Source organism: Somniosus microcephalus, chromosome 31 (assembly GCF_052327205.1).
Source record: "Somniosus microcephalus isolate GS21.2 chromosome 31, FLI_Smic_1.0, whole genome shotgun sequence".
Lineage (NCBI taxonomy): Eukaryota > Metazoa > Chordata > Chondrichthyes > Squaliformes > Somniosidae > Somniosus > Somniosus microcephalus.
The window spans coordinates 13,945,851-13,973,241 of record NC_141017.1 but is presented as its reverse complement, the minus strand read 5'-3'; the positions used below and the strand labels follow the sequence as shown (position 1 = coordinate 13,973,241).

At 56.0% G+C, this 27,391-nt stretch overlaps 1 protein-coding gene across 6 annotated transcripts in view; it reads left to right on the top strand.

The window, feature by feature from the left end:
• Positions 1-27,391, top strand: part of colgalt1b (collagen beta(1-O)galactosyltransferase 1b) — a 110,001-nt gene that overhangs the window by 45,485 nt on the left and 37,125 nt on the right. For all 6 annotated transcript variants that reach the window (XM_085971547.1, XM_085971550.1, XM_085971551.1 and 3 more), the window contains 6 exons: positions 3,715-3,832; positions 7,046-7,180; positions 13,979-14,183; positions 19,075-19,194; positions 25,865-25,941; positions 26,607-26,713. In XM_085971547.1, coding sequence (XP_085827673.1) covers positions 3,715-3,832; positions 7,046-7,180; positions 13,979-14,183; positions 19,075-19,194; positions 25,865-25,941; positions 26,607-26,713 — 762 coding nt within the window. The remainder of the gene's footprint in view (positions 1-3,714; positions 3,833-7,045; positions 7,181-13,978; positions 14,184-19,074; positions 19,195-25,864; positions 25,942-26,606; positions 26,714-27,391) is intronic.

Below are 27,391 nucleotides of genomic sequence, written 5' to 3'. Positions count from 1 at the left end.
GATCGATGGGCAGGGTGGGGGAGGATCGATGGGCAGGGTGGGGAGAGGATCGATGGGCAGGGTGGGGGGAGGATCGGTGGGCAGGGTGGGGAGAGGATCGATGGGCAGGGTGGGGGAGGATCGATGGGCAGGGTGGGGGGGATCGATGGGCAGGGTGGGGGAGGGATCGATGGGCAGGGTGGGGGAGGGATCGATGGGCAGGGTGGGGGGAGGATCGATGGGCAGGGTGGGGAGGATCGATGGGCAGGGTGGGGGGGATCGATGGGCAGGGTGGGGGGGATCGATGGGCAGGGTGGGGGAGGATCGATGGGCAGGGTGGGGGAGGATCGATGGGCAGGGTGGGGGGGATCGATGGGCAGGGTGGGGGGAGGAGAGGATCGATGGGCAGGGTGGGGGGGATCGATGGGCAGGGTGGGGAGAGGATCGATGGGCAGGGTGGGGAGAGGATCGGTGGGCAGGGTGGAGAGGATCGATGGGCAGGGTGGGGGAGGATCGATGGGCAGGGTGGGGGAGGATCGATGGGCAGGGTGGGGGAAGGATCGGTGGGCAGGGTGGGGGGAGGATCGATGGGCAGGGTGGGGGAGGATCGATGGGCAGGGTGGGGAGAGGATCGATGGGCAGGGTGGGGAGAGGATCGATGGGCAGGGTGGAGAGGATCGATGGGCAGGGTGGAGAGGATCGATGGGCAGGGTGGGGGAGGATCGGTGGGCAGGGTGGGGAGAGGATCGATGGGCAGGGTGGGGGAGGATCGATGGGCATGGTGGGGGAGGATCAGTGGGCAGGGTGGGGAGAGGATCGATGGGCAGGGTGGGGGAGGATCGATGGGCAGGGTGGGGAGAGGATCGATGGGCAGGGTGGGGGGAGGATCGATGGGCAGGGTGGGGGAGCATCGGTGGGCAGGGTGGGGGGGAGGAGAGGATCGATGGGCAGGGTGGGGGGAGGATCGATGGGCAGGGTGGGGGAGGATCGGTGGGCAGGGTGGGGGGAGGATCGGTGGGCAGTGGGCAAGGTGGGGGAGGATCGATGGGCAGGGTGGGGGAAGGATCGATGGGCAGGGTGGGGGAGGATCGATGGGCAGGGTGGGGGAGGATCGATGGGCAGGGTGGGGGAGGATCGATGGGCAGGGTGGGGGAAGGATCGATGGGCAGGGTGGGGGAGGATCGATGGGCAGGGTGGGGAGAGGATCGATGGGCAGGGTGGGGGAGGATCGATGGGCAGGGTGGGGGGAGGATCGATGGGCAGTGGGCAGGGTGGGGGGGGATCGATGGGCAGGGTGGAGAGGATCGATGGGCAGGGTGGGGGGAGGATCGATGGGCAGGGTGGGGGGAGGATCGATGGGCAGTGGGCAGGGTGGGGGGGGATCGATGGGCAGGGTGGGGGAGGATCAGTGGGCAGGGTGGGGAGAGGATCGATGGGCAGGGTGGGGGAGGATCGATGGGCAGGGTGGGGGGAGGATCGATGGGCAGGGTGGGGGCAGGATCAGTGGGCAGGGTGGGGGAGGATCGGTGGGCAGGGTGGGGGGAGGATCGGTGGGCAGGGTGGGGGAGGATCGATGGGCAGGGTGGGGGAGGATCAGTGGGCAGGGTGGGGGAGGATCGATGGGCAGGGTGGGGGAGGATCAGTGGGCAGGGTGGGGGGAGGATCGATGGGCAGGGTGGGGGGAGGATCGATGGGCAGGGTGGGGGGAGGATCGATGGGCAGGGTGGGGGGAGGATCGATGGGCAGGGTGGGGGAGGATCGATGGGCAGGGTGGGGGAGGATCGATGGGCAGGGTGGGGGAGGATCGATGGGCAGGGTGGGGGGAGGATCGATGGGCAGGGTGGGGGAGGATCGATGGGCAGGGTGGGGGAGGATCGATGGGCAGGGTGGGGGGAGGATCGATGGGCAGGGTGGGGGAGGATCGATGGGCAGGGTGGGGGGAGGATCGATGGGCAGGCTGGGGGGAGGATCGGTGGGCAGGGTGGGGGAAGGATCGGTGGGCAGGGTGGGGGGAGGATCGATGGGCAGGGTGGGGGGAGGATCGGTGGGCAGGGTGGGGAGAGGATCGATGGGCAGGGTGGGGGAGGATCGATGGGCAGGGTGGGGGGGATCGATGGGCAGGGTGGGGGAGGGATCGATGGGCAGGGTGGGGGAGGGATCGATGGGCAGGGTGGGGGGAGGATCGATGGGCAGGGTGGGGGGGATCGATGGGCAGGGTGGGGGAGGATCGATGGGCAGGGTGGGGGGAGGATCAATGGGCAGGGTGGGGGAGGATCGATGGGCAGGGTGGGGGGGATCGATGGGCAGGGTGGGGGAGGGATCGATGGGCAGGGTGGGGGAGGATCGATGGGCAGGGTGGGGGGAGGATCGATGGGCAGGGTGGGGGAGGATCGATGGGCAGGGTGGGGGAGGATCGATGGGCAGGGTGGGGGGAGGTTCGATGGGCAGGGTGGGGAGAGGATCGATGGGCAGGGTGGGGGAGGATCGATGGGCAGGGTGGGGGAGGATCGATGGGCAGGGTGGGGGAGGATCGATGGGCAGGGTGGGGGAAGGATCGGTGGGCAGGGTGGGGGGAGGATCGATGGGCAGGGTGGGGGAGGATCGATGGGCAGGGTGGGGAGAGGATCGATGGGCAGGGTGGAGAGGATCGATGGGCAGGGTGGGGGAGGATCGGTGGGCAGGGTGGGGAGAGGATCGATGGGCAGGGTGGGGGAGGATCGATGGGCAGGGTGGGGGAGGATCAGTGGGCAGGGTGGGGAGAGGATCGATGGGCAGGGTGGGGGAGGATCGATGGGCAGGGTGGGGAGAGGATCGATGGGCAGGGTGGGGGGAGGATCGATGGGCAGGGTGGGGGAGCATCGGTGGGCAGGGTGGGGGGGAGGAGAGGATCGATGGGCAGGGTGGGGGGAGGATCGATGGGCAGGGTGGGGGAGGATCAGTGGGCAGGGTGGGGGAGGATCAGTGGGCAGGGTGGGGGAGGATCGGTGGGCAGGGTGGGGGAGCATCGGTGGGCAGGGTGGGGGGGAGGAGAGGATCGATGGGCAGGGTGGGGGGAGGATCGATGGGCAGGGTGGGGGGAGGATCGGTGGGCAGGGTGGGGGAGGATCGATGGGCAGGGTGGGGGGAGGATCGATGGGCAGGGTGGGGGAGGATCGATGGGCGGGGTGGGGGGAGGATCGATGGGCGGGGTGGGGGGAGGATCGATGGGCGGGGTGGGGGGAGGATCGGTGGGCAGGGTGGGGGAGGATCAGTGGGCAGGGTGGGGGGAGGATCAGTGGGCAGGGTGGGGGAGGATCGATGGGCAGGGTGGGGGAGGATCAGTGGGCAGGGTGGGGGGAGGATCGATGGGCAGGGTGGGGGGAGGATCGATGGGCAGGGTGGGGGGAGGATCGATGGGCAGGGTGGGGGGAGGATCGATGGGCAGGGTGGGGGGAGGATCGATGGGCAGTGTGGGGGGAGGATCGATGGGCAGGGTGGGGGGAGGATCGATGGGCAGGCGGGGGGAGGATCGATGGGCAGGGCGGGGGGGGGATCGATGGGCAGGGTGGGGGAAGGATCGGTGGGCAGGGTGGGGGAGGATCGATGGGCAGGGTGGGGGGAGGATCGATGGGCAGGGTGGGGGAAGGATCGGTGGGCAGGGTGGGAGTGGGACCGATGAGTTGCTTGTCTTGGTGAAATGTTAGTGGTGTGCCAGCTACTAATGTCCTGTGTGTGCTTTGCAATGTTGGGTTCCAGATCCTACTTCGATGAAGTTGGGCCGAAGCACTGGTCGGACTCTCGGTACGAGCATGTGATGAAGCTACGACAAGCAGCGCTGAAATCGGCCAGGGAACGGTGGGCCGATTATATTTTGGTAAGGACAGTAATGTTTGACTGGAGATACTCTCGGGGAGAAGCCCTGATGTACGGTTCTTGCTCATCAAAAAACACATCATTAACTATAACGATTACTTTGGTGTTTATTGCAGCCGCTGGGAACTTGCAATTTCCAGGAACATTGATCAGACGACTCGTTAGGTGCTGGGCTGTGGTCGGTACAAGCATTGTGGAATTTGTTCTAGTCCCCAACCAAATGTGTCAGCCATTGCACAGTGGGTGGGACTCTCGCCTCCCGAGTCAGAAGGTCGTGGGTTCGAGTCCTACTCCAGAGACTTGAGCCCAAAATCCACTGCTGACACTCCCAGTGCAGTGCTGAGAGAGTGCTGCACTGTCCAAAGTACCGTCTTTCGGATAAGACATTAAATCGAAGCCCCCTCTTGCTTCTCGGGTGGATGTAAAAGAGCCCACAGCACTATTTTGAAGAAGAGCAGGGGAGCTCTCCCTGGTGTCCTGGCCAATATTTTATCCCTCAACCAACATCAGTAAAACAGATTATCTGGTCATTATCTCGTTGTTGTTTGTGGGATCTTGCTGTGCGCAAATTGACTGCCATGTTTCCTACATTACAACAGCGACTCCACTCCAAAAGTACTTCATTGGCTGTAAAGCGCTTTGGGACGTCCTGAGGTTGTGAAAGGCGCTATAGAAATGCAAGTCTTTCTTTACAACAGAGCCAGACGTGGGCCGAGGAAAGCCAGTGATGGAGAACTTGGGGAAGCATGGGCCCCAGTCACGTGTTCCTCCCAAGCACGCTACACTTGCATGCACCACATGTCTTTTGGCTTTTAAGTAAATATGTAACTTTCATTTCGAGTGTGCCGTTTTACATTCCTATATTAAACTAAAACACAGTAAAGGAAAGAAATCCTAAACCAGGGACACAACGTTCCATTCCTTGCCACAAAAGAAAGAAAGACTTGCATTTCTATAGCGCCTTTCACAACCTCAGGACGTCCCAAAGCACTTTACAGCCAATGAAGTACTTTTGGAGTGTAGTCACTGTTGTAATGTGTGAAACGCGGCAGCCAATTTGTGCACAGCAAGCTCCCACAAACATCAATGTGATAATGACCAGATAATCTGTTTTAGTGATATTAATTGATTGAGGTATAAATATTGGCCAGAACACCTGGGAGTACGCCCCTTCTCGTCTTTGAAATAGTGCCATAGGATCTTCTACGTCCACCTGAGAGAGCAGACGGGGCCTCGGTTTAATGTCCCATCCGAAAGACGGCACCTCTGACAGTGCAGCACTCCCTCAGCACTGCTCTGGAGTGTCGGCCTAGACAAAGGGCGGACCTGATAGATTCTTCCTCCCCCATGGGCGAATGGGCCAGAGGATTCAGGTAGTTGATTCAGTGTTGGGGTAAAAGGGGAGTTGGATCGATATTGGGTGGGGGTGGGGGAGTGTTGGTGGTTATTGAAGATATTAACAGTCCTTCTGATTTTGTTGTGGCCGGATATTGTTCCTTTAAGTGAGGGATTAACAGGTGGGCGTGGGAGGAGGGAGTGGAAGAATCTACAGGAAACTCTTGATTTACCGGCACCTAAATAACCGGAAATCTCTGTTAACCGGCAAAATTCAGGAGTAGGTTCAGGTAAGTTTTACTTCATATTAGTGGCTGTTCCTGGATCTGTGGCTGTGTAACCAGGGTTCCTGCAACTGTTGCTAAGCAACAGGGACGCTTGGTCTGTGGCCGGGGTTCCTGCACCTGTTGCTAAGCAACAGGGAAGCCTGGATTTGTTGCTGTGTACGGGGCTCTCGTACCTTTTACTACACCTCTCTGTAATCCGGACTTTTTGATAAACCGGCACCACGCCGGTCCCGTCGGTGCCAAATAAAAAAAGAGTTTCCTGTAATTAGAATAGTTGTACATGGACTGTGGCTGGAGAAGTTTGTTCTAGCCAGGCCTGCAGCTGTTGGTTGGCTGATGCCCAGAAACTGTTAAGTCTGAGGCTGGGAATTTTCTCCGCGCTGCTCCCACGTCGGCGCCGCAACTTACACGCGTGAACGAGGTTTCTCCCGGACCTCTGGGAGCATCTCCAAGGAAATTGCCGGCCTAGAACCGAGTGACACTCCCCATCTTGTATTACTCCAGCTCCATGGGAATTAAAGGAGTTGATGGGGCCGATAGAGACAAACTATTTCCTCTGGTAGGAGTGTCCAGAACAAGGACCTTTTTAAATTAGAGCCAGGCCGTTCAGGGGTGATGTCAGGAAGCACTTCTTCACACAAAGGGTTGTGGAAATCCGGAGCGCACTCCCCCAAAAAAGCTGAGGGTCAATTGAAATTTTCAAAATTGAAATTGATGGATTTTTGTTTGGTAAGTGTATTAATTCTATATTCCCCAGACTGATACCTGGGATGGCAGGAATGACGTATGAGGAGAGATTGGGTCGATTGGGCTTATACTCGCTGGAGTTTAGAAGAATGAGAGGGGATCTCATTAAAACTTATAAAGTTCTAACAGGACTAGACAGACTAGATGCAGGAAGGATGTTCCCGATGGCGGGGGAGTCCAGAACCAGGGGTCACAGTCTAAGGATAAGGGGTAAGCCATTTAGGACAGAGATGAGGAGGAATTTCTTCACCCAGAGAGTGGTGAACCTGTGGAATTCTCTACCACAGAAGGCAGTTGAGGCCAATTCATTAAATATATTCAAGAAGGAGTTGGATATATTTCTTAAGGCTAAAGGGATCAAGGGATATGGGGAGAAAGCAGGGACAGGGTACTGAGTTTGGATGATCAGCCATGATCTCATTGAATGGCGGAGCAGGCTCAAGGGGCCGAATGGCCTACTCCTGCTCCTATCTTCTATGTTCCTATTAAGGGTTACGGTACCAAGAGGGTTAAATGGGGCTAAGATACCATGATCTATATGAATGGTGGTACAGGCTCGAGGGGTTGAATTGCCCCCACCTGTTCCGACGTTCCTAATAACCCTGACATTGCAGCTTTTACACAACTGATGTCATTTCTTCAGTGGTGGACCTGCGACTCACTGGATGCTCTTTGTTAACGGGCCCCGTCTCCACTCCCGCCACGCCCCGAGGAGCTTTCCGCTAAGTGTGCAGGTGTGCCCAGTGACCTCCTTACCCCCAGCACAGCGTGTGCTTGGCACAGCCCATAGCTGGCGAGCTGGACCCTGGAACTGCTCCTCTCCAACACTCTTGTTTCTTTTGAAGTTTCTAGATGCAGACAACTTCCTGACCAACCCGGACACCCTAAACCTACTCATAGCGGAGAATAAAACGGTTATTGCTCCCATGTTGGACTCGCGCTCAGCATATTCCAATTTCTGGTGTGGAATGACCTCGGAGGTATGGCTTGGAATAATTTTGTTTTTTTTTAGAAAATAACTTTTGCTTTTTGACCTCCATTTCCTGCAGCAGTTCCTCAATTTTCTGAACTGATGACCTTTGAACAATCTCAAACTCTCTGGAGAGCTCACAGTGCCTGCTTTGCTTCCAGTCTCCTACGAGCCTCCTCCCATTGCCCCACCATATAGTGCCAAAGCCACCTTCCACCTTGTCCGGATTCTCTGCAGCTCTCCCCCTTAAACCTTCTCTGCCTCTCCACTTCCTGCTCTGCCTTTTACATTCAAAACCCAGCTTTTCAACTGAGCGTTCGGTCACCTCTCTCAATCTCTCCCTCCCTGGCTCAATTCCATCCCACTTAGAATCTGACAGCGCCGAAGGAGGCCATTCGGCCCATCGTGCCTGTGCCAACTCTTTGAAAGAGCTCTCTAATTAGTCCCACTCCCCCTGCTCTTTCCCCATAGCCCCTGCAAATTTCCCCCCTTCAAGTATTTCTCCAATTCCCTTTGGAAAGTCACTATTGAATCTGCTTCCACCGCCCTTTCAGGCAGCGCATTCCAGGTCACAACAACTCACTGCGTAAAAAACATTTCTCCTCATCTCGCCTCTGATTCCTTTGCCAATGACCTTAAACCTGTGTCCTCAGGTTACCGACCCTCCTGCCAGTGGTAACACTTTCTCCCTAGCTACTCTATCAAAATCCCCTTTAACTAAATGTTTTCCTCTCTTTCTCCCCTCTTCACCCAAAAGCATTTTGTGATGTCTTCTGCATTATGAATTCAAGTTGTTTTATGCTGCTGATTTGTTTGATGATGGAGGGGGGTGGTGGGCCTGGAGCCGGGTGATGTCTTGTGAATGTTGGCTCGCACTTCCCGATTGAGCTGCCTCAGTACGCCGTCACTAGAACCACCCTTGTGGCACCGTGTGGGCACCGCACTCCGCACCTCTGGAGGCCGCCCACTTTCAGTCCGTCATTGTAGGGAATCAGCGGCTAAGTTCCACCGATGGTCCCAGCCACCAGTCCGAGCTCCCGCTACAGACAGCACAGATCAGCTCCCACTTGAGTTGGCAGGGGATGGTGTGGGGATTAATATAGTTTCCACCTCCTGTACTGCTGGGTCTGTTTTGGCCGGCAAATGAGATGAGTCAGTGTAGTGTAGCCGAGCATCTATCACTGCACTCAAACCCTGTACCAGCCTGGTATCACCGCACTCCAACCCTGTACCAGCCTGGTATCACCGCACTCCAACCCTGTACCAGCCTGGTATCACCGCACTCCAACCCTGTACCAGCCTGGTATCACCACACTCAAACCCTGTACCAGCCTGGTATCACCGCACTCCAACCCTGTCCCAGTCTGGTGTCGCTCTACTCAAACCCTGTCCCAGTCTGGTGTCGCTCTACTCAAACCCTGTCCCAGTCTGGTGTCGCTCTACTCAAACCCTGTCCCAGTCTGGTGTCGCTCTACTCAAACCCTGTCCCAGTCTGGTGTCGCTCTACTCAAACCCTGTCCCAGTCTGGTGTCGCTCTACTCAAACCCTGCCCCAGTCTGGTGTCGCTCTACTCAAACCCTGTCCCAGTCTGGTGTCGCTCTACTCAAACCCTGTCCCAGTCTGGTGTCGCTCTACTCAAACCCTGTCCCAGTCTGGTATCGCTCTACTCAAACCCTGTCCCAGTCTGGTGTCACTCTACTCAAACCCTGTCCCAGTCTGGGATCGCTCTACTCAAACCCTGTCCCAGTCTGGTGTCGCTCTACTCAAACCCTGTCCCAGTCTGGTGTCGCTCTACTCAAACCCTGTCCCAGTCTGGTATCGCTCTACTCAAACCCTGTCCCAGTCTGGGATCGCTCTACTCAAACCCTGTCCCAGTCTGGTATCGCTCTACTCAATCCCTGTCCCAGTCTGGGATCGCTCTACTCAAACCCTGTCCCAGTCTGGTATCGCTCTACTCAATCCCTGTCCCAGTCTGGTATCGCTCTACACAAACCCTGTCCCAGTCTGGGATCGCTCTACTCAAACTCTGTCCCAGTCTGGTATCACCGCACTCAAACCCTGTCCCAGTCTGGTGTCGCTCTACTCAAACCCTGTCCCAGTCTGGTGTCGCTCTACTCAAACCCTGTCCCAGTCTGGTATCGCTCTACTCAAACCCTGTCCCAGCCTGGTGTCGCTCTACTCAAACCCTGTCCCAGTCTGGTGTCGCTCTACTCAAACCCTGTCCCAGTCTGGTATCGCTCTATTCAAACCCTGTCCCAGTCTGGTGTCGCTCTACTCAAACCCTGTCCCAGTCTGGGATCGCTCTACACAAACCCTGTCCCAGTCTGGTATCGCTCTACTCAAACCCTGTCCCAGCCTGGTGTCGCTCTACACAAACCCTGTACCAGTCTGGTGTCGCTCTACTCAAACCCTGTCCCAGTCTGGTATCGCTCTACACAAACCCTGTACCAGTCTGGTGTCGCTCTACACAAACCCTGTACCAGCCTGGTGTCGCTCTACACAAACCCTGTACCAGCCTGGTGTCGCTCTACACAAACCCTGTACCAGTCTGGTGTCGCTCTACACAAACCCTGTACCAGCCTGGTGTCGCTCTACACAAACCCTGTACCAGCCTGGTGTCGCTCTACACAAACCCTGTACCAGTCTGGTATCGCTCTACTCAAACCCTGTCCCAGTCTGGTATCGCTCTACTCAAACCCTGTCCCAGTCTGGTGTCGCTCTACACAAACCCTGTACCAGCCTGGTGTCGCTCTACACAAACCCTGTACCAGCCTGGTGTCGCTCTACACAAACCCTGTACCAGCCTGGTATCGCTCTACTCAAACCCTGTCCCAGTCTGGTGTCGCTCTACACAAACCCTGTCCCAGTCTGGTATCGCTCTACTCAAACCCTGTCCCAGTCTGGTGTCGCTCTACTCAAACCCTGTCCCAGTCTGGTGTCGCTCTACACAAACCCTGTACCAGCCTGGTGTCGCTCTACACAAACCCTGTACCAGCCTGGTGTCGCTCTACACAAATCCTGTACCAGTCTGGTGTCGCTCTACACAAACCCTGTCCCAGTCTGGTATCGCTCTACTCAAACCCTGTACCAGCCTGGTGTCGCTCTACTCAATCCCTGTCCCAGTCTGGTATCGCTCTACTCAAACCCTGTACCAGCCTGGTGTCGCTCTACACAAACCCTGTCCCAGTCTGGTATCGCTCCACACAAACCCTGTCCCAGTCTGGTGTCGCTCTACACAAACCCTGTCCCAGTCTGGTGTCGCTCTACTCAAACCCTGTCCCAGTCTGGTGTCGCTCTACACAAACCCTGTCCCAGTCTGGTATCGCTCTACACAAACCCTGTCCCAGTCTGGTGTCGCTCTACACAAACCCTGTCCCAGTCTGGTGTCGCTCTACTCAAACCCTGTCCCAGTCTGGTATCGCTCTACACAAACCCTGTCCCAGCCTGGTGTCGCTCTACACAATCCCTGTCCCAGTCTGGTGTCGCTCTACACAATCCCTGTCCCAGTCTGGTGTCGCTCTACACAATCCCTGTCCCAGTCTGGTGTCGCTCTACACAAACCCTGTACCAGCCTGGTGTCGCTCTACTCAAACCCTGTCCCAGTCTGGTGTCGCTCTACTCAAACCCTGTCCCAGTCTGGGATCGCTCTACTCAATCCCTGTCCCAGTCTGGTATCACCGCACTCAAACCCTGTCCCGGTCTGGTGTCGCTCTACACAAACCCTGTCCTAGTCTGGTGTCGCTCTACTCAAACCCTGTCCCAGTCTGGTGTCGCTCTACACAAACCCTGTCCCAGTCTGGTATCGCTCTACACAAACCCTGTCCCAGTCTGGTGTCGCTCTACACAAACCCTGTCCCAGCCTGGTGTCGCTCTACTCAAACACTGTCCCAGTCTGGTGTCGCTCTACACAAACCCTGTCCCAGTCTGGGATCGCTCTACTCAAACCCTGTCCCAGTCTGGTGTCGCTCTACACAAACCCTGTCCCAGTCTGGTGTCGCTCTACACAAACCCTGTCCCAGCCTGGTGTCGCTCTACACAAACCCTGTCCCAGTCTGGTGTCGCTCTACTCAAACCCTGTCCCAGTCTGGTATCGCTCTACTCAAACCCTGTCCCAGTCTGGGATCGCTCTACTCAAACCCTGTCCCAGTCTGGTATCACCGCACTCAAACCCTGTCCCAGTCTGGTGTCGCTCTACACAAACCCTGTCCCAGCCTGGTGTCGCTCTACACAAACCCTGTCCCAGTCTGGTATCGCTCTACACAAACCCTGTACCAGTCTGGTATCGCTCTACTCAAACCCTGTACCAGCCTGGTGTCGCTCAACACAAACCCTGTACCAGTCTGGTGTCGCTCTACACAATCCCTGTCCCAGTCTGGTGTCGCTCCACACAAACCCTGTACCAGTCTGGTGTCGCTCTACACAAACCCTGTACCAGCCTGGTGTCGCTCTACACAAACCCTGTACCAGTCTGGTATCGCTCTACACAAACCCTGTACCAGTCTGGTGTCGCTCTACACAAACCCTGTCCCAGTCTGGTGTCGCTCTACACAAACCCTGTCCCAGTCTGGTGTCGCTCTACTCAAACCCTGTCCCAGTCTGGTGTCGCTCTACTCAAACCCTGTCCCAGTCTGGTGTCGCTCTACACAAACCCTGTACCAGTCTGGTGTCGCTCTACTCAAACCCTGTCCCAGCCTGGTGTCGCTCTACACAAACCCTGTACCAGTCTGGTGTTAGCAGTCAAACCTCCTTTCTCCTCTGGTTCACAACAACACGTTTCGAGTAAGCACGAGACTCCGTGGTGGAGCATACGGAACAGACTTTATTGATACACAGTAAAGGTGATCAGTCTTAACTGCAGACAAAGAGTGACTTTTTCCTGGTTTCTGGATCTTTCAAGCACACTCTGACATACTGTTGAAAACCATGATCCTTTATAAGGAAGCTTTGGTTTATCCGGAGGTTATATGTCCGGAATACTCGATCTAATGGCAAAAATCAGGAGCCGTTTTTTTAGTTCTCGTTGCTTTTTTTTCCCAGTCAGGCACTGCAAGGTCTGTAGCTATAGCAACAGCTTCAGCTAGAGACGCTTGCAGCTGCAGCCGACTGTTTAGAAGCTGTTGCTAAGCAACAGTGTTTGTTGTCAGATACGGAGATGAAAACCTCCGTACGCTTCAACATTAACTTTGTATGTCCGGCAGTTTTGATAGATCGGCAACAGCTCGGTCCCGTCGGTGCCGGATATCACAAAGTTTCCTGTACACCCTATTTTGACTACATCAAAGGAAAATGTCATAGATAACACTGTATGATGTATCTATTCCCAAATCCTTTGAAAACAGATTATTCATGTAAACAGTTCTAGTTTGTTTACCTCAGAACTACCTCTCTTAAAAAAGACTTCCCTTAACCTACAGTTATCTTTAGTTTTATTACCCTAAAACTAAAGTTACATTTTAATACTAACATTTATTTCCTTACACAAGCACTTCACATAGCAGAAGACAAGCCATGCTGGGTGGGCACAAAGCTGGGTGGGCGTGTGTGCTGTGAGGAGGATGCAGAGAAACTCCAGGATGATTTGGACAGGTTGGGTGATTGGGCAGAAGCATGGCAGATGCAGTATAATGTGGATAAATGCAAGGTTATCCACTTCGGTGGCAAAAACAGGAAGACAGATTATTATCTGAACGGCAATAGATTGGGAGAAGGGGAAGTGCAACGAGACCTGGGGGTCCTTGTGCACCAGTCACTGAAGGTAAGCATGCAGGTGAAGCAGGCGGTTAAGAAGGCAAATGGTATGTTGGCCTTCATAGCGAGAGGATTCGAGTACAGGAGCAAGGATGTCTTGCTGCAGTTGTACAGGGCCTTGGTGAGAGCACACCTTGAGTATTGTGTGCAGTTTTGGTCACCTTATCTGAGGAAGGATGTTCTTGCCATGGAGAGAGTGCAGCGAAGATTCACCAGACTGATACCTGGGATGGCAGGAATGACATATGAGGAGAAATTGGGTCGATTAGGCTTATATTCGCAAGAGTTTAGAAGAATGAGAGGGGATCTCATTGAAACTTATAAAATTCTAACAGGACTAGACAGACTAGATGCAGGAAGGATGTTCCCAATGGCGGGGGAGTCCAGAACCAGGGGTCACAGTCTAAGGATAATGGGTAAGCCATTTAGGACTGAGATGAGGAGGAATTTCTTCACCCAGAGAGTGGTGAACCTGTGGAATTCTCTGCCACACGGGGCAGTTGAGGCCAATTCATTAAATATATTCAAGAAGGAGTTAGAAATATTTCTTAATGCTAAAGGAATCAAGGGATATGGGGAGAAAGCAGGGACAGGGTACGGAGTTTGGATGATCAGCCATGATCTCATTAAATGGCGGAACAGGCTTGAGGGGCCAAATGGCCTACTCCTGCTCCTATCTTCTATGTTTCTATGCTTTCTCCTCACGACACCTCAAAGTCATCCTGTTTATATTGGAAAGCCTGTTGCTTTAAGACACAAAGAAGTTCGACTGTTAACCCTTAACTCCCCAAGATGTCCAACCTACATCTCTCCAGGGTGTCCCAACACCTGGCATCACCGCTCTCCACCCCGGTATCCGCCTGCCATCACTACACTTCAACCCTGTACCAGGCTTTAATATTGCACTCAAACCCCATACTGGCAGTGCCTGGCGGTAGGTTGTCTGCCATCGGTCTGAGCCCCTTGACTACAGTTGACATCTGCCCTGTTTCTGTGTTGATATTTGCAGTCATGTTGCGCTGTTGAATGGATTTACTGTAATACTTACTTTGCTCGGAAGGGCTATTACAAGCGGACCCCAGCCTACGTGCCGATACGGAAACGGGACCGACTGGGCTGCTTCCCCGTGGTCATGGTGCACTCCACGATGCTGATCGACCTCCGCAAAGAGGCCTCCAAGCAACTGGCATTCTACCCCCCGCATCCCGACTACACCTGGTCTTTTGACGACATCATTGTCTTTGCATTTTCATGCCGGCAAGCAGGTGAGCTGCAGGATGCGGCCCCACTGTGAATAGACTTGAGCGTGTGGCGCTGTGGAGGGGCCTGGGTGCGCAGAGGGCTGACTTTGGGGCCTAGTTCTGAGGCTACGCAAAAAGATGCGTCGCTGCAGCCATCTCTCCAACTACCCTATGAAATCCTTTAATCATCTTGAACACCTCAATTAGATCACCCCTTAATATTCTATTCTTGAGGCAATACAAGCCTTTTGTATTCCCTTGAATAAAGGAGGTTGTCTGTCGCTTCTTATAGGAACAGGAGGAGGCCATTTAGCCCCTCGAGCCTGTTCCGCCATTCAATGAGATCTCGGCTGATCTGCGACCTAACTCCATGGGGGGAAAATTCGGTTGATTAGTGCCTCCCGTTAGTGCCCTAAGAGGGCGCTCACGGGGCGCAAAGCAACTAGTGCCCGAGCGCGGCGATGTTTGTGCCGCCCGCGAAATTGACCAGACGTTTTGCGGCGGCGCTAAACGCTACCGCTATGATGTCCTGCACCCGCAGAGCGTGACGTCAGTCGAGCGTGCAATGCCCCGGACAGGATATTAAGCCGCGCCCCCCTGTCTTAGCGCCTGCTGCTAGGAGCGACAGGTAAAGGGGAACGTTTTCAAGTCGGGAAGGGGCTGGGGGAGCGCTATTTAAAGGCGGGCGCTTCCTGCCTTGTCTTGTCGGCAAAATATTTGGTTTTAACGCTGTCCTAAGGAGTTTTGGCCCTCAGCACCACTTTTGAGGTTCCTAAGTGCCGAGCTCTTTCCCTGGGCCTATCCATTAGTGCTTCCAACACAATTGCTTTCGAGGTCTCTCCAGGTCGAGATTCAAGGCTGCAATGAGCAGGGAGTGGCTGGCCAGCAAGATGGCCCCTCCTCTTTAAAAACTGGATGGCGCCAGTCTGTCTGGCTTCCATGGTAACGGACATCGCCTGAGCTTCGGTAGCGTTCTGAGGTAGCGCCTCACTCCCTGACATTAGCGCCTTAAGAGAGGTGTGTAGCGCCTGATTTAGCGCTCAAATCACCTCCAGGGGCGATAGAGGCGAATTTTGCAGTCAGAGGCGATAATTAGCGCCGGGCGCTAAACTTTGCGCCCGGCCAATATTAGCGCCCCAAAATGGGCGACACCCAATTTCTCCCCCTATATACCTTCCTTTGGCCCACATCCCTTAATACCTTTGGTTAATAAAAATCAATCAATCTCAGATTTTAAAATTAACAATTGACCTCGCATCAATTACTGTCCCATCAGTCTACTCTCAATCATCAGCAAAGTGATGGAAGGTGTCATCGACAGTGCTATCAAGCGGCACTTACTCGGCAATAACCTGCTAACTGACGCCCAGTTTGGGTTCCGCCAGGGCCACTCAGCTCCTGACCTCATTACAGCCTTGGTCCAAACATGGACAAAAGAGCTGAACTCAAGAGGTGAGGTGAGAGTGACTGCCCTTGACATGAAGGCAGCATTTGATCGAGTGTGGCATCAAGGAGCCCTAGCAAAACTGAAGTCAATGGGAATCAAGGGGAAAACTCTCCATTGGTTGGAATCATACCTAGCACAAAGGAAGTTGGCTGTGGTTGTTGGAGGTCATTCATCTCAATCACATGACATCACTGCAGGAGTTCCTCAGGACAGTGTCCTAGGCCCAACCATCTTCAGCTGTTTCATCAATGACCTTCCCTCCATCATAAGGTCAGAAGTGGGGATGTTCGCTGATGATTGCACACTGTTCAGCACCATTCGAGACTCGTCAGATACTGACACAGTCCGTGTCCATATGCAGCAAGACCTGGACAACATTCAGACTTGGGCTGACAAGTGGCAAGTAACATTCGCACCACACAAGTGCCAGGCAATGACCATCTCCAACAAGCGAGACTCTAACCATCTCCCCTTGACATTCAATGGCATTACCATCGCTGAATCCCCCACTATCAACATCCTGGGGGTTACCATTGATCAGAAACTGAACTGGACCAGCCATATAAATACTGTGGCTACAAGAGCAGGCCAGAGGCTGGGAATTCTGTGGCGAGTGTCTCACCTCCTGACTCCCCAAAGCCTTTCCACCATCTACAAGGCACAAGTCAGGAGTGTGATGGAATACTCTCCACTTGCCTGGATGAGTGCAGCTCCAACAACACTCAAGAAGCTCGACACCATTCAGGATAAAGCAGCCCGCTTGATTGGCACCCCATCCACCACCTTCAACATTCACTCCCTCCACCACCGGCGCACTGTGGCTGCAGTGTGTACCATCTACAAGATGCACTGCAGCAACTCGCCAAAGCTCCTTCAACAGCACCTTCCAAACCCGCGACCTCTACCACTTAGAAGGACAAGGGCAGCAGACGCATGGGAACATCACCACCTACAAGTTCCCCTCCAAGCCACACACCATCCTGACTTGGACCTGTATCGCCGTTCCTTCACTGTCGCTGGGCCAAAATCCTGGAACTCCCTTCCTAACAGCATTGTGGGTGTACCTACACCATATGGACTGCAGCGGTTCAAGAAGGCGGCTCACCACCATCTTCTCGAGGGCAATTAGGGATGGGCACTAAATGCTGGCCTAGCCAGCGACGCCCACATCCCATCAATGAATTTAAAAAAAAAATTGCCATTTGCGGAAGAGTTTTCCAAATTTCTACCGCCCTTTGTGTGCAGAAGTGTTTCCTAATTTCACTCCCGAAAGGTCTGGCTCTAGCTGCACTGCACCTCACTAGAAGTCCTGGGGTTAAACAGTAAAGAGACGCTTTTGAGGAAGTTGTGTTGCTGCGCTGGGTGCGCCATTGAGCTTGGGTTTTAGGGTTACACAGGAGCAGGAGGAGGCCATTCGGCCCCTCGAGCCTGCTCCGCCATTCAATGCAATCATGGCTGATCATCCAAACTCAGTACCCTGTCCCTGCCTTCTCCCCATATCCCTTGATCCCTTTAGCCTTAAGAAATATATCCAACTCTTTCTTGAATATATTTAATGCACTGGCCTCCACCACCCTCTGTGGCAGAGAATTCCACAGGTTCACCACTCTCTGGGTGAAGAAATTCCTCCTCATTTCTGTCCTAAATAGCTTACCCCTTATCCTTAGACTATGATCCCTGGTTCTGGACTCCCCGGCCATCAGGAACATCCTTCCTGCATCTAGTCTGTCCAGTCCTGTCAGAATTTTATAAGTTTCAATGAGATCCCCTCTCAATCTTCTAAACTCCAGTGAGTATAAGCCCAATCGACCCAATCTCTCCTCGTACGTCATTCCTGCCATCCCAGGTATCAGCCTGGTGAATCTTCGCTGCACTCCTTCCATGGCAAGAATGTCCTTCCTCAGGTAAGGCGACCAAAACTGCACACAATACTCAAGTTGTGGTCTCACCAAGGCCCTGTATAACTGCAGCAAGACATCCTTGTACTTGTACTCGAACCCTCTTGCTACGAAGGCCAACATACCATTTGCCTTCTTAACCGCCTGCTGCACCTGCATGCTTACCTTCAGCGACTGGTGCACAAGAACACCCAGGTCTCTTTGCACTTCCCCTTCTCCCAATCTATTGCCATTCAAATAATAGTCTGCCTTCCTGTTTTTGCCACCAAAGTGGATAACCTCACATTTATCCACATTATAGTGCATTTGCCATGTTTCTGCCCAATCACCCAACCTGTCCAAATCGTACTGGAGTTTCCCGACATCCTCCTCGCAGCTTACCCTCCCACCCAGCTTTGTGTCGTCTGCAAATTTGGAGATATTACATCCAATTCCCTCGTCCAGATCATTAATATATATTGTGAACAGCTGGGGTCCTAGGACCGATCCTTGCGGTACCCCACTAGTCACTGCCTGCCACTCGGAAAACGACCCGTTTATTCCAACTCTTTGCTTTCTGTCCGCCAACCAGTTCTCTATCCAAGTCAATACCTTGCCCCCAATCCCATGTGCCTTAATTTTGCACGCTAATCTCTTATGCGGGACCTTAACGAAAGCCTTCTGAAAATCCAAATATACCACATCCACTGGTTCTCCCTTATCTATTTTACCAGTTACATCCTCAAAAAATTCCAGTAGGTTAGTCAAGCACGATTTACCTTTTGTAAATCCATGTTGACATTGTCCGATCCCGTCACAGGGTTACACAGGAGCGGGAGGAGGCCATTCAGCCCCTCCAGCCTGTTCTGCCGTCCAATTAGATCACGGCTGATCTGTATCTTAACTCCCATTTGCCTTCCTTTGCTCCATATCCCTTCATACCCTTGCCCACCAAATTTTCAATTGACTCCTCGTCTCAACAGCTTTTGGGGGGGGAGAGTGTTCCAGATTTCCACTACAACAACTTGTATTTATACATAGTAAACATAGTAAAACGTCCCAAGGCGTTTCACAGGAATATTTTAAGACAAAAAATTTGACACCGAGCCACATAAGGATAAATTAGGGCAGGTGACCAAAAGCTTGGTCAAAGAGGTCGGTTTTAAGGAGCGCCTTAAAGGAGGAAAGAGAGGTAGCGAGGCGGAGAGGTTTAGGCAGGGAATTCCAGAGCTTAGGGCCCAGGCAACAGAAGGCACGGCCACCAATGGTTGAGCAATTATAATCAGGGATGCTCAAGAGGGCAGAATTAGAGGAGCACAGATATCTCGCGGGGGGGTGGTGGTTGTGGGGCTGGAGGAGATTACAGAGATTACCACCCTTTGTGTGAAGAAGTGCTTCCTGACATCACCCCCTGAACAGCCTGGCTCTAATTTTAAGGTTGTGCCCCCTTGTTCTGGACTCACCCACCAGAGGAAATAGTTTATCTCCATCACCCTATCAACTCCTTTAATCGTTTTAAGTGCCTCAATTAGATCACCCCATAATCTTCTATATTCAAGGGAATAATGCAAATGTTTTGCTTCTCTTTCAGGAGTCCAGATGTATGTCTGTAATAAAGAACACTTTGGATTCCTGCAGGTGCCGCTGAAGTCCACCAGCACCATGCAGGACGAGGTGGATAGTTTCATTCACGTCCATTTGGAGGTTATGGGTGAGTGACACCGAGCGATTTTCCAGAGCAGCACACGTCAGCTGTTGGTGATGGTTGGGACTCGATGTCCTCGGCCACGCTGACCGACTTGTACTTTCCCAGCAACAGGTCCAGATCAGGTTCCAATAGCCATAGGTTTTATTCATTGATTATCATAGGTTAGAACGAAACATAGAAAAAAATAGGAGCAGGAGTAGGCCATTCGGCCCTTCGAGCCTGCTCCGCCATTCAATATGATCATGGCTGATCCTCCATTTCAATACCTTATTCCCGCTCTCTCCCCATACCCCTTGATGCCTTTTGTGTCTAGAAATCTATCTATCTTCTTCTCAAATATATTCAGTGACTTGGCCTCCACAGCCTTCTGTGGTAGAGAATTCCACAGGTTCACCACCCTCTGAGTGAAGAAATTTCTCCTCATCTCAGTCCTAAATGTCCTACCCCGTATCCTGAGACTGTGACCCCTCGTTCTAGACCCCCCAGCCAGGGGAAACATCCTCCCTGCATCCAGTCTGTCTAGCCCTGTCAGAATTTTATACGTTTCAGTGAGATCCCCTCTCATTCTTCTAAACTCTAGTGAATACAGGCCTAGTCGACCCAACCTCTCCTCATACGACAGTCCTGCCATCCCAGGAATCAGTCTGGTGAACCTTCGCTGCACTCCCTCTATGGCAAGTATATCCTTTCTTAGGTAAGGAGACCAAAACTGCACACAGTACTCCAGGCGTGGTCTCACCAAAGCCCTGTATAATTGTAGTAAGACATCCTTGCTCATGTACTCAAATCCTCTTGCAATGAAGAAGGTTAGTTTCTCCCTGTGTAGCCCCTGTTTAACGCCTTGTCTTATTAGTGTAAGACTCTAGCTGAGGCCTTGTCTGACTAATCAACACGTTCCAGAGTCTAGTGTCAGCAACTTTAATAAGATTAGCAGATTTTCTGGCCTCTACCGTATCTTGTATTGATGCATCAATCGTAGTGAACACGTAAGTCCCGCGCACCCACGTTACCTGCTGGATGCAACCTTATGTCATAAGTTCAAGGTGCCCACTTGCACAAGGATGCTCTCACTTTTTATCCCCTTCTATGTCACGCCTGCTTTCACGTCACGGGATATGACGTAATCACAGCACCACGTGCTATTCTCTCTTGTGAAAAACGGTCGAGCCCAGCCACGTCCCTTAACTCTTCAAACTTTCTCCACTATGCTTCTGTATCCATGGTAACCTCGCTTAACTATTTTAAATTTAGGCACTCCTAAAGTCATGTGATACAATTCTCAGCTGTGGCTCAGTGGGTGGCACCCTCGCCTCTGAGTCAGAAGGTCGTGGGTTCAAGTCCCACTCCAGAGACTTGAGCACAAAACTCTAGGCTGACAATCCAGTGCAGTGCTGCGCACTGTCGGAGGTGCCGTCTTTCAGATGAGACGTTAAACCGAGGCCCCGTCTGCTCTCCCGGGTGGACGTAAAAGATCCCACGGCACTATTTTGAAGAAGAGCCAGGGAGTTATCCCCGGTGTCCAGGGCAATATTTACCTCTCAATCAACATAACAAAAACAGATGATCCGGTCATTATCACATTGCAGTTTGTGGGAGCTTGCTGTGCACAAATTGGCTGCCGCGTTTCCCACATTAACAACAGTGACTACACTTGGCTGTAAAGCACTTTGGAACATCCTGAGGTCATGAAAGGCGCCACATAAATGCAAGTCTTTTTCATCTAAGTGTCTATTTTCTACAGGAATACAATTAATCCTTACACCAGCTGTCGTACCTTGCTCAGGCTGCTTATTCTGCAAAGAGATGGTTTTAGTCACATGTTGTACCCTTTATACTTGTTCATCGATTGTTATCTGCTCATGACTAATTATCTTAACAAGTCATTTATCTAAATTACCCCATAAAACCTTCAGGCCCCCCCCCCCCAGCAACATTCCCAGACCGAGGGCAGACGGACTGGCAACCTGACCTGACCCCCACCCGACCTGAGCCCCACCCGACCTGAGCCCCACCCGACCTGAGCCCCACCCGACCTGAGCCCCACCCGACCTGACCCCCACCTGACCTGACCCCCACCCGACCCGACCCCCGCCCGACCCGACCCCCGCCCGACCCGGCCCCCGCCCGACCCGGCCCCGACCCGACCCCCGCCCGACCCGACCCCCGCCCGACCCCCGCCCGACCCGACCCCCGCCCGACCCCGACCCCCACCCGAACCCGACCCGACCCGACCCCCACCCGAGCCGACCCCGACCCCCACCCCACCCGACCCCCACCCGACCCGACCCCCACCCGACCCGACCCCCACCCGACCCGACCCCCACCCGACACGACCCCCCCCGACCCGACCCCCACCCGACCCCACCCAAACCCGGGCCGGCCCCCGCCCGACCCGGCCCCCGCCCGACCCAACCCCCGCCCGACCCGACCCCCGCCCGACCCGACCCCCACCCGACCCCGACCCCCACCCCGCCCGACCCCCACCCCGCCCGACCCGGGCCCCCGCCCGACCCGACCCCCGCCCGACCCGACCCCCGCCCGACCCCCGCCCGACCCGACCCCCGCCCGACCCGACCACCGCCCGACCCGACCCCCGCCCGACCCGACCCCCGCCCGACCCGACCCCCGCCCGACCCCCACCCCACCCGACCCGACCCCCACCCGACCCCCACCCGACCCCCACCCGACCCGACCCCCACCCGACCCCCACCCGACCCGACCCCCCCCCGACCCGACCCCCCCCGACCCGGCCCCCGCCCGACCCGGCACCCCCACCCGACCCCCACCCCACCCGACCCCCACCCGACCGACCCGACCCCCACCAACCGAGCCGACCCCAACCGACCCGACCCCCACCCGACCCGACCCCCACCCGACCCGACCCCCCCCCGACCCGACCCCCCACCACGACCCCAACCCGACCCCCCGACCCGACCCCCACCCGACCCGACCCCCCCCCCGACCCGACCCCACCCCACCCGACCCGCACCCGCCTGACCCGACCGACCCCCACCCGACCCGACCCCCACCCGACCCCCCCCCCCGACCCGACCCGACCCGGCCCCACCCGACCCGACCCCCACCCCGACCCCCACCCCCACCCGACCCGACCCACCCGACCCGACCCCACCCCCACCCGACCCCGACCCCCCACCCGACCCCGGACCCCCACCCGACCCGACCCCCCCCGACCCGACCCCGACCCCACCCCCACCCGACCCGGACCCCACCCGACCGGACCCCCGACCACCCGACCCGACCCACCCGACCCGGACCCCCACCCGACCCACCCCCCACCCGACCCGACCCACCCCACCCGACCCGACCCCCACCCGACCGCCCACCCGACCGACCCACCACCCGACCCCACACCCGACCGCCCGACCCCCACCCGACCCGACCCCCACCCGACCCGACCCCGACCCACCCGACCCGACCCGACCCCTACCCGACCCGACCCCCACCCGAGCCCGACCCCCACCCGACCCGACCCCACCCGACCCGACCCCCACCCGACCCGACCCCCACCCGACCCGACCCCCCACCCGACCCGACCCCCCACCCGACCCGACCCCCCCCGACCCGGACCCCACCCGACCCGACCCACCCGACCCGGACCCACCCGACCGGACCCCACCCGACCCGACCCCACCCGACCCGGACCCCACCCGACCCGGACCCCACCCCGACCCCCACCCCACCGGACCCCACCCGACCCCCCCCCGACCCGACCCCCCCCCGACCCGACCCCACCCCACCCGACCCGGACCCCACCCGACCCGGACCCCACCCGACCCGACCCCCACCCGACCCGACCCCCCCCGACCCGACCCCCACCCCCCACTCGACCCCACCCCCACCCGACCCCACCCCCACCCGACCCCACCCCACCCGACCCGGACCCCACCCGACCCGACCCGACCCCCACCCGACCTGACACCACTTGGCCCGACCCCCACCCGAACTGACCCCCAACCGACCCGACCCCACCCGACCTGACCCCACCCCACCCGACCTGACCCCCACCACCCGACCTGACCCCCACCCGACCTGACCCCACCCGACCTGACCCCACCCGACCTGACCCCACCCGACCTGACCCCACCCGACCTGACCCCACCCGACCTGACCCCACCCGACCTGACCCCACCCGACCTGACCCCACCCGAACCCACCCCACCAGACCCCCACCAGACCCCCACCCGACCCCACCCGACCCCACCCCACCCGACCCGACCCGACCCCCACCCGACCCGGTCCCCACCAGACACCCACCCCACCAGACACCCACCCGACCCGACCCCCACCCCACCCGACCCCCACCCCACCCGACCCCACCCCACCAGACCCCCACCCGACCCGTCCCCACCCGACCCCGACCCGTCCCCACCCCACCCGACCCCGACCCACCCCACCCGACCCCCACCCGACCCGACCCCCACCCGACCCGGTCCCCACCCCGACCCCACCCCACCAGACCCCCACCCGACCCCCACCCGACCCGACCCCCACCCGACCCGACCCCCCCACCCGACCCGACCCCCACCCGACCCCCACCCCACCCGACCCCACCCCCACCAGACACCCACCCGACCCCGTCCCCACCCGACCCGTCCCCACCCCACCCCACCCGACCCCGACCCCACCCCACCCGACCTTAACCAACCCGACTCCACCCCACCCACCCCCACCCGACCCGACCGCACCCCACCTGACCCGTCCCCACCCCACCCCACCCGACCGCACCCCACCTGACCCATCCCCACTCCACCTGACCCCCCACCCCACCTGACCCCCCCACCCGACCTGACCCCACCTGACCCCGTCCCCACCCAACCTCAACCGACCCCCCCCACCCCACCCCACCCGACGCGACCCACCCGACACGACTCCACGTGACCAACCGACCCGACCCCACTCCACCTGACCCCCCACCCCACCTGACCCCACCCGACTGACCCCACCCCACCCGACTCCACCTGACCCCACCCGACCCGACCTGACCCCACCCGCCCCGACCTGACCCCACCTGACCTGACCCCACCCCACCTGACCTGACCCCACCCCACCCGACTCCACCTGACCCCACCCGACCCGACCTGACCCCACCCGACCTGACCCCACCCCACCCAACTCCACCTGACCCCACCCGACCCGACCAGACCCCACCCGACCTGACCCCCCACCCCACCTGACCCCCCACCCGACCCGACTCCACTCCACCCCACCCCACCCGACCTGACCCCACCCCACCCCACCCAACCCCACCCAACCCCACCTGACATGACCGACTCTTGCTCCATGAGGCGATGCCCCTGACCCTTGCTCGAGTCCTTCCTCAACCACCAATGTGAGGACCCGTGGGAGTGCGGTCCGCCCTGTCACTCGGTGGGTTGTACCATCACACCTGAAGCAGACATCGCTAGATCAGGCTAAGTGAAAGGTTGTGAGCGATCAGTCCTGGATGATGGGTTGATTGGGCTTTTTTCTTGCTCCTCATTCTGTGTGCGTACAGGGTCTAATTTTTCAGACTGGAGGCGATTTTGTAGCACTTTGAGTTACATAGAATATGCAGCACAGAAACAGGCCAGTTGGCCCAACAGGTCTATGCTGCTGTTTATGCTCCACACAAGCCTCCTCCCACCCGACTTCTGTCAGCATAACCTTCTATTCCTCTCTCCCTCATGTACTTATCTAGCTTCCCCTTAAATGCATCTATGCTATTTGCCTCAACCACTCCCTGTGGTAGTGAGTTCCACATTCTCACCACTCTCTGGATAAAGAAGTTTCTCCTGAATTCCCTATTGGATTTATTGGTGACTATCTGATATTTATGGGCCCTAGTTCTGGTCTCCCCCACAAGTGGAAACATCTTCTCTATGTCTACCCTATCAAACCCCTTTCATAATCTTAAAGACCTCGATCAGGCCACACCCCTCAGCCTTCTCTTTTCTAGAGAAAAGAGCCCCAGCCTGTTCAGTTTTTCCTGATAGTTATCACCTCTCCGATCTGGTATCAGCCTTGTGAATCTTTTTTGCACCTTCTCCAGTGCCTCTATATCCTTTCTGTAATATGGAGACCAGAATTGCGCACGGTTACAAAGGGGCCTCGAGTACACAAGTCTTGACTTCCCAACCGCTGGAGTTTCCCTGTGGAACCCTCCGCTGCCTTTACACTGGCCCTCGAGTGGAGCTTGCGCTGCCGGTACCCGACACAAGGTTTTCGCGACAGCCAGTCTTGACACGTCGGGCTAAGTTTACGTTGTGGTTGCGTCCTGGTGTGTGACACCCTACGGTGTGTTTACATTATGGTCGGCCCACTAAAGCCAATGGCAAGGGGAGAGGAGGAGGAGAAGAACTTTTTTTAGGCAGCGAGTTGTTACAATCTGGAATGCCTTGCCTGAAAGGGCGGTGGAAGCAGATTCTAAGGGGAATTGGATATATACTTGAGAAGGAAAAGGTTGCAGGGTTTATGAGGAAAGAGAGTGGGGGTGCGACTAATTGCGATATTTCTTTCAACGAGCCAGCATAGGCACGATGGGCCGCATGGCCTCCTCTGTGCTCTATCATTCGATGACTAGATAGCTGTAACAGAGCTTGTGTGCACTCCGTGTCTGTGCGACTGATAGCCAGTGGTGGACACTCCTTATTCTGACGCTCTGTTTATGTTCCAGTGAACCACCCTCCCTTGGAGCCTTCCAAGTACGTGTCTGTGCCACCAAAGCAGCCGGATAAGATGGGCTTTGATGAGGTAAGAGTTTACTTGAACTTGCTCTTGGGATGTGGGCATCGCTGGCAAGGCCAGCATTCATTGACCGTCCCCTCGTTGCCCTGAGAAGATTGTGATGGCCCTTCTCCTCACGAACATAAGAATTAGGAGCAGGAGTCGGCCATTCGTCCCCTCGAACCTGCTCCGCCATTCAATAAGATCATGGCTGACCATTGACCTCAACTCCACTTTCCCCGCCCTAGCGCCATATCCCTTGATTCCTTGCACCGCTGCAGTCCGTGTGGTGAAGGTACTCCCACAATTGAGCTAGGTAGGAAGTTCCAGGGTTTTGACCCTGCGACGATGAAGGACCGGCGATGCATGCCCAAGTCAGGATGGTGGGGAACTTGGAGGTGATGGCGTTCCCACGACATTGCTGCTCTTGTCCTTGTCGGTGGTAGAGGTTTCAGGGCAGCTTTTAATTGGCGAGCTTTTGAGGAACTGTCCACCTCCATTTCTGGACCAGTGCCTCTTTAGTCGAGCGTCCCACTTCTCATTGTGCAGACTGACTCGATTAACAGCCTCCCAGCTGACCAATGTCGTTGAGGTGACTTGTGCAATCCCGTCTTACCAGATGCTACATCTCCCCTTTTTTAAGAGCTCTTTGACTGTTCAATTCAAAACATTTCTTGCCTTTTATCTTCTAGATTTTTCTGATTAACTTGAAGCGCCGCCCAGACAGGAGACTGCGGATGATTCGTACTCTGTACGAGCAGGAGATTGCGTGCGAAGCAATAGATGCGGTCGACGGAAGGTAGCAATTTTATAAACAACAGCTGACAAAATACAACTTGCATGCGATAAGGTCACAGCCATATGCTGCTGGTGTTAAACTTGTATAGAATCTTGGTTCGACCACACTTGGAGTACTGTGCACAATTCCGGTCTCCTTATTACAAAAAGGATATAGATGCACTGGAGAAGGTGCAAAAAAAAGATTTACAAGAATGATACCAGAACTGAGAGGTTACAACTATCAGGAAAGACCGAACAGGCTGAGACTCATTTCTCTAGATAGAAGAAGGCTGAGGGGTGACCTGATAGAGGTCTTTAAGATTATGAAAAGGTTTGACGTCAAGACATGTTTTCAAAACTAGGGGTCATAAATAGAAGATAGTCACTAATAAATCCAGTAAGGAATTTAGGAGAAACTTCTTTACCCAGAGAGTGGTTGGAACGTGGAACTCGCTACCACAGGGAGTGATTGAGGCAAATCGCATAGATACGTTTAACGGGAAGCTAGATAAACACATGAGGGAGAGAGGAATAGAAGGATATGCTGATAGGGTTATATGAAGAGGGGTGGGAGGAGGCTCATGTGGAGCGTAAACACCGGCCTGGACCAGTCGGGCCGAGCGGCCTGTTTCTGTGCTGTAAATTCTATCAATGCTCAGTATTTGTGCGATGTCCTAAAGATTTGGATTGACGCCTC